Source organism: Zeus faber, assembly GCF_960531495.2.
Source record: "Zeus faber genome assembly, chromosome: 16".
Taxonomy (NCBI): domain Eukaryota; kingdom Metazoa; phylum Chordata; class Actinopteri; order Zeiformes; family Zeidae; genus Zeus; species Zeus faber.
Genome location: NC_137202.1, coordinates 26223028 through 26230466, shown reverse-complemented (window position 1 = coordinate 26230466; position 7439 = coordinate 26223028). Strand labels below are relative to the sequence as shown.

Sequence of the window (7439 nt, the reverse complement as noted above, 5' to 3'; positions counted from 1 at the left end):
ATCATAAATGGCCTCAGGTATAGACTCAGACATTCGTCTCTTACGTTCGTCTGTACTGTCATGACGTTGTGTCCTTCACATTAAAAGAGCACAACGAATCAACCTTACTGACCTTTTAAAATTGTATTCCCCTTAAGGAATAAAAAGCACATTCACACAAATATTTCGTTGTTCGAAAATTATATTGTTTGAAATCAAAAAAGACTAACAAAGTAATTACTTTATTTATTTGTTTTTATTTAAAAATAAAAGAAATTATAAAAGTTTTTTTTGCTGGAAATGTAGGGTTGTTTTTTTCTACTGGAGAAAAATATTCAATGTGATATTGAAAGAACGTTTGTGTGTCCATTATCCTATAATAGAGTTCCTAAAAGTTGATGCATTTTTTTGTGTGTGTTTGATCATGATAAATTAAGAGAAAGTGAAATTCCTTAATTATGAGTAAAATGAGTATTTTATGTGCACAAATATGTATGAGAGTGTGCGTGCGTCAAGGTGACACACATTTTATTTAATCACACAGCAGAGCACACAATGTATGAGTAACAACAGCAAAAATATATTAAGTAGTAATTGATTTAAACTATTCACTAAATACAGGGTAGTCAGAACAGGGTGTGCAAGTTACCCTCCCGAACGTAGGGACCTCGTATCTACGGCGCCCTGCCCTTGTCCCGACGGCCCATTAGTCAGAAACTCGTCAGTCCGAAAAATGTCTCACTGGCCATGGACGACACCCTCACCCTGACCTTCTCTGACCTTACACCCAACCACCTCCAACACCACATTTTTCGGACTTTCGGGGGTTTCGGAATAGTGAGGCTCGGGAATACAACGGGCAGCCCCTGCATCTACACAGAAAACTGTCTGACTCTAGTTTTCAGAGAATAAAATGGAAAAAACGTGCAAAACGACAGAGCCGGGCGGGGCCCTCGGGTCAGTAGGGGTTCAGCTCCTCCGGGGACGGAGGGAGGCAGCCGGGCTCCTCCTCTCCCACGTAGGCGGTGACGCTGCTGCTGCTGCTGCGGCGGCGGCTCGTCCACCCGTGGCTGTCGGCGGCCAGGCTGCGGCAGGAGGGAAGAGACCGACAGAGAAGATGAGCCCACGCCTCCCCCCCCCCCGTCGAGGTGGCGCGTCCCGTTTTGTTTGGTTTTTTTTTTTGTTCCGAGATTCGGTCACCGACACCTCGCTCAGCGGGGAGCGGAGTCGGTTTTGCCGACTCCGGTCGGTCTCGACTCGGTCCGTGTCGACGCGCGGCGAGCGAAGGGCGACTTCCGGGAGTCGGGAGAGCGCTCCGCACGAATTACGGCGAAACGTGCTTTCAAACGGGTCCTCGGCGGATGTTCTCCAACTTCCAGGCCACGGTCCTGCTCGACCTTGACGTGACGAGAGAGTCGAGAGCCGCTCCACCCACCCGCGGGTCCGGCGGCGCGAGCCGGTGCCTGCGGGAGGTCGACCACTTTTGACCGCGCACCCGCCGGGCGGCGTGACCACCTGCCGGGCGGCGTGAGCACCCGCCGGGCGGCGTGACCACCCGCCGGGCGGCGTGAGCACCCGCCGGGCGGCGTGAGCACCCGCCGGGCGGCGTGACCACCCGCCGGGCGGCGTGCCCACCTGACGGGCGGCGTGAGCACCCGCCGGGCGGCGTGAGCACCCGCCGGGCGGCGTGACCACCCGCCGGGCGGCGTGACCACCCGCCGGGCGGCGTGACCACCCGCCGGGCGGCGTGACCACCCGCCGGGCGGCGTGCCGCCTCGCCGGAGCGTTACCCTCGGCAAAACTGTCGTTATCTGAACCGGCAAACCCCTGCGGTACCGGGTTCTGGGCACGGCAGGGCGGCACGGGTGTCCACCTTCCCAACCCGTGTCTGGGTAACGATAGAGCCGAAAACCTGGAGCATTCGTTTCATTCCCTTGAAAGGCGACACGTTGTTAGTCCACGATGTCCGTTCACCTGTCCTAGCTGTTAAACGGCCGGGACGGATGAAACTCGGTGGTTGTTGATGAGGTCACATGTATGATCTGTTTTATGCCTCGAAAACGGTAGAAAAAGGTTGTCAAAATATGAAAAAAAATAAAATAAAAAGCAATACAATGAAAAGTAAGTCGCATAGGACTATTTGAGTGTCCTCGGGGAGAAGGCATTTATTTGAAAATATATACAGATCCAAATTGAGAACAGGTGTATCAAGAAGATGCGGTGTCAAGGTTGAGCGGTCGCCGTCTCACCTGCCTTGGATGCTCTGAGGAATGATGCTCCACGCCAGGTCGTCGTCGCTGTCGTAGCGTCTCGGGTTGTCGAAGAAATAGGCCCGAGGGGAGAAGGCGCGGCCCGAGATCCCCGAGCCGCTCTGGAGCCGGAGAAAAATAAAAAATAAAATAAAATCACAACACGGCCTCGTAGCGCCCCGGCGAGACGGTGTCGGTCCCCAGCCCCGCCCCGCCCCGCCCCGCTCACCCTGGCCTGGGCAGGCGGCCGCACCCTGAAGAAGAAGACCACCAGGGACGTGGGCAGCAGCTCCCACACGAACAGAACCACGCCGAACACCACGTAGCCGGCGTCGCCCAGCGTCGACTTCAGATCCGCCTGCGGGGCAAACGCACCGCGACGCGTCACACGAGGGTCAGCGCGGCCAGCGCCTCCTCCGCCGCCGCCGCCGCCCGGCTCACGGAGCGCAGGGCAGGGGTGCCGCGTTGTGAGGGCGCCGCCTTCTTCTTTCCTTTTTTTTTTCCTCCCAGAAGCCTCTGGATGGGAACCCGGTTTCGCCGTTTTTCAACCCGGGCCTTGTTAAGGTGTCGATTCCCACGGTTTATGACCGGGGGGCGCGGCACGACCTCACCGAGCGCTCTTCCTCTGGAGAGACGCGCCGCGCTTCAGCGGAGTCCGATGGGGCAAACGTTTACATTCACCTTAAATTCACACGTCGAATCTCCATTTTGGTTTTTTTTTTAAATGCTGGAAACACGTTATGATCAGCCTGGCCTTATAGGTTCACAAACTGTGCATTTTGTCGGTTTTCTTTTTGCGGACTCTTCTTTGGGGTGAATCGGGCGTGAACACAGGCTGGAGAGGTGCGTCAGGGCTCCACTTCCCCACAAGAGTGAAGGCAACCTCCCGTTTTAAACAAAACTCTGTGTCGTGTGTGTTTCCTGTTTTCCAAAAGGGGGATTGAACCTTTTTTTTTTTTTTTTTTTCCCCCAAAGGCTCGAACGTTTGCCCCATCGGGCAGCATGGTGCCGGGCTCTGGACGGTTAGAAATGGTGGGAACCAACATTTTAATAAGGTCTGGGTAGAAAAACTAACTGACCGATTCACCACCCTGTAGCTGCACTTAAATATTGCGCATTGGTTTTTTATATATATATATATATATATTAATCTGAATCAGGATCTGAATGAGTTTATTCTGCCAAGTCAATTTACAGATACAAAGAATTGGTCGTGGTGAGGCTTGAATTTTAGAAATTTTATTTTGGCCAAATAGACAAAAATTGCCGAAGAATGCAAAACAGAAATAAATAAATATAATAATAATAATAATAATAATGGTAATAATAATAATATAGTAAAAACCTTCAAAATATACTAATACGATCTACCAGTGATCACAGTTATAGTCATTCCTTTGGGAGAAAACAGTTATTCCTTGTCATATTATTCATTTTGACGTGCATTTCGTTCAAGCTACGGGTCTCTCTACCTGGTCGGAGACGTTGTACCAGTCATAGTCAAAGGAGTTTATGCTTCTGTCGGAGAGACCCAGAACCACCAGGTTGTAGCAGGCCCTGGATGTGTACAGGAGCATGACAGTGGCCCCTACGAGCGTCGCCTGACACACCGACGTCCCCTGCACAGGGAGTTGACACAGATTAAAGTCGACTTCACGCCGAATGAGACTCCGCGTCCGACGGTCGGATCGTCCCTTGGTGGCCGTCGCGTCACCAAATACAATATGTCGGGGAAAATGGGAGAGATTGCACAACAGCGAGTAGTTTGCTCAGATGGATATTAACCATGTGCCATGACTGGGAGTTTGAGGCCATGAGACTTCCTCTATATAGAGTTTGCAAAGTGCGAGCAAAAATAAAAAATAAACACAATTCCTTGATAAGACTTGTATTGTATAAAAGAGATGTATTGACAGTAAATATGGTGAAATCCAAGGTTAATGTTAATAACATCATTATTATATACAGTATGTGGCTTATTTTCTTATACCGCTTTCACACCAAAATTAGCAGGTTGACCCCGGTCTTTTTTAAACCTAAAAATAGGCGATTGACACCTTTCCCATTGCCGGCGGGGAGCGTGGGGGTTCTCCGCTCCGCTCCCCACGGTGCGGTCCCCGCACTCACAACATTTCACGGCCCCCCCCATGCGGGAAAAAAAAAGTCAATAACTTCTGATTTTGATTTTTGGATTGTAAATGAGATATGAAATGATGGAATGATACACGGACAGTCCTGTCTGTTTAGGCCAACGTCGGGAATTTCACGCACGTCGCATCATGCAGGTCAAAAGGGGCCAAAATGAGCGGGTCGCCCCGGGTGTCCTGTTCACATCGGAGCCGATCGGGGGTGGAGCCGATTAAAACCAGTGTCTATTGCAGGGTCATTTGACCCGGGACTGAGACCCGGGTTTTTCCCTGTCGCACTGATGACAGATGGCAGATGTTTGGTGCAGGGGGAACAGGGTATTATTTTAAGCCCAGTTGCAATAAAAAAAGTTGACGGACGTCACTTCTGGTGGTAGTGGCGGACCAAAACTGGCGTGAGTTGAACATTTTTAAAACATCCCGGACCCTCAATCGGAGCCGGCAATGCCGCTCTGAAATTCGGCGCGACAGCTTTTCGTGAGCGTAACCCGACTCTCCATAGGAATGAATGGACTTCCGCTTTGTTCTTGTCTGTTGTTGCATTCGGTGTGAAGCAGGCTTGACACAAATGGAACATGTGCATGACATTTGTGTCCCCAAAGTGGGAAAACAACCGTATCTCGACTCCTTTTTGGGGTCAACAATGTTTAGGGAAACAGTACAGTATAGTTATGTGGACCTACCAAACACCTCGCTGCTGGAGCTCACACACCCGCGCTTACCTTAGATTCCAGGTAGATGTTGGCCAGGGACATCTTGGCGATCTTGTAAAGGCACACAGAGAGTGAGACGGCGCACAGGACAAAGAGCGTGTCGTTGATCGCGACTCTCACGAGCACGACGGTGCGGGCCTCCGCCGCCGACATCTTCACCAGCAGGGCACACGCCAGGTTGACTCCCAGGAACAGGAAGCTGATGAGCAGGAAGAGCAGGTGCAGGGGCAACCTGCGGCGGAGAGAGTCACAGCGACGGAGACACTCTCATCACACCCACAGCTCCGTGTCGCCACAAATCACAAATGCGAACGATAATGAGATGCGGAGCTCGTTCTGCCAGACAACTCGACAGCGCCGCGCGCTTCCACGCCCTTATATGGGCGGGGCATTTTAAGCTGCCAATCCCTCCCGCCCTGCCGGCCTTACTGGCTGCTTTGCTCGCTGTGCTGCTGCGCTCCCTCCACCTCCACCTGCCTCCACCTGTTGGGCTCTACTCTTCTATCCAATGGGGTTAGGGTTAGGGTTATTCGAGCTCATCACTCTGATAGTTCTTGAGAAGAAATGTCTAGTTTTTCTGTACACATCACCAGGAAGTGATTATATAGCATTAGAGCACAGGTGTCAACTTCAAACGGTGCAAAATAAATCAAGATCATTTTTAAGTAAATCTAAGTCAGAAATATATATTTTTTATTTCTAAGGTGTTCTAATTCAATGCCGTTCAATTCAAAGGTTTGGTGAAGTCGGGGCACAATATGCCTCTCTCTGTTCGATCTTTAAAAGTGGAAACAGGAGGGGCTATAATCAATTTGGAATGTGGAGGGTGACGAGGGCGGGGCTCACCTGTATCTCAAAGGCTCCGGGCAGAGCTTTGACTTTGCTTTGAAAACAACCTGGAGGAAACGGATGAAAACAAACGTGGGTCACGCCATGACGCCGAGCCAGTTTCACTTCTGGGTTCAATGACCCCGAGAGGAGCCAGGAATGATTTCCAAACAGGAACCGGCCCTTTAAAGTGAAGTTACATCAGCCGTGAATTCAGATGAGTTGTTTTTGTTTCTGAATGTAAAACGGTCGGAGGTGCAAGCGACAAGTCAAAGGGCAACTTGTGGATGAAACACGCCGTCTCCGTCGCAGACATTTGAAGTCGTTCTCAATGAAGAGGTATTGACACATCGCCCTGTTAACGAGCCAAACCTAAGATCCGCTTCTCAATCTCAAAATCACACCCGACCCCCGGGTACGTTTGAATATCTCGAGAAGTGCTTTGGTAAAACCTCCCGATCCCCAGGATGCAACGCCCCCCGAGGCGCGGCGCTGCGACCCCCCGCGACCCCGCAGAAAGTCCGTCCCGCTCACCTGCGCGAAGTAGAGGTTCATGAGGCTGAGGGTGAAGAACTGCAGGCAGACGGGGAAGCAGTAGAGCAGCCAGAAGGCGAAGGGGCCCAGAGCGTTGGCCGCCGCCAAGCTGCCAAAGTAGAAGGAGAAGAGCACGGTGCGCAGGGCCGACCACAGCAGGCACAGGAACAGGAAGACCGTCTGGTAGCTGAGGCGCTTGTGCCCGTAGCGCAGCACCAGCCAGAGCTGGACGTAGACGAAGACGAAGAGCAGCGAGTAGAAGACGCTGTAGGCCACCGTCAGCCCCAGCGTGACGTAGGCGGGCACGGCCGGGCTGAGGGTCGGGGGAGGCGGGCCCCGGGGTCCCGCCCGCGGCAGCGGCGGCCCCCTCTCCCCGAGCGGGGCCTCCATGGAGAGCTCTCCTAGGGCCAGGAGGGCCTCCAGGGGGGGCTCAGTGAGCCAGCGTCTCCCACAGCTGTCTCACCTCCACCGCAGCTCAGAACACACACATGGCTGCCTCCGCCCGCCGAGAGAGAAACTATGAGGAGTGGAAGGAGAGAGCGGTCAAACAAGAGTGGAAGGGGGTGGGGGCGGGGGAGAGAGAGAGAGAGAGGAAGCAGAGAAGCGCTCAGACTTCCTGATGCAGCCCTGCTTGAAGCGAGAGGCAGGCCGGCAGGGGGGAGGCACATGACCAGCGCCGAGAATGAGGCATTTGTCAGGAACAGTGGGCAGGAACCTGCATTGTGCCGCAGCCCAGAGCAGAGCCCACCCCCCCCCCCGCCCCAACCACGGCGGGAGGGGGGGCCGGGCCGCGGCACGGCACGGTGCGTCAGCTGACGCACTACCGCTGCACCTTTAACCCTCTAGTGGGGGTTTCCCACCGCGGCCCGGTTCCTGGGAGAGAGGCTCCCGTCAAATCCATCATCCGGATGAGATGACCGCGCTGTCGCCGTAAAAAAGCAAAAAATTAACAACAGCAAAGGCATTTATCTAAGGGAAATGGTGCTTCC

General features: G+C 53.0%; 1 protein-coding gene across 2 annotated transcripts; it reads right to left on the bottom strand.

The window, feature by feature from the left end:
* Positions 1–280: 280 nt before the first annotated feature.
* On the bottom strand, positions 281–6941 carry gpr137ba (G protein-coupled receptor 137Ba). Of its 2 annotated transcripts, none has more exons than XM_080016136.1 (7): positions 6451–6941; positions 5935–5984; positions 5098–5320; positions 3701–3847; positions 2458–2586; positions 2229–2350; positions 281–1064 (listed from the first exon to the last, which is right to left on the bottom strand). In XM_080016136.1, exons 1-7 carry the CDS (start codon positions 6838–6840, stop codon positions 938–940), a joined length of 1188 nt encoding a protein of 395 aa, XP_079872262.1. In that variant the 5' UTR covers positions 6841–6941; the 3' UTR covers positions 281–937. The 2 variants fall into 2 exon arrangements, with proteins under 2 accessions (XP_079872262.1, XP_079872263.1); XM_080016137.1 differs by having other exon boundaries at positions 2482–2586.
* Between the last annotated feature and the right edge of the window lie 498 nt (positions 6942–7439).

Bases quoted from the DNA above. Each gene is read 5' to 3' on its own strand.
- gpr137ba (XM_080016136.1), bottom strand. From the start codon at position 6,840: ATGGAGGCCCCGCTCGGGGAGAGGGGGCCGCCGCTGCCGCGGGCGGGA. The intron at 2,587-3,700 runs GTAGAGAGACCC...TTTGCCCCGCAG, and splicing joins GGTACAACGTCTCCGACCAG to GCGGATCTGAAGTCGACGCT. The intron at 2,351-2,457 runs GTGAGCGGGGCG...CTCCGGCTCCAG, and splicing joins GGCCGCCTGCCCAGGCCAGG to AGCGGCTCGGGGATCTCGGG.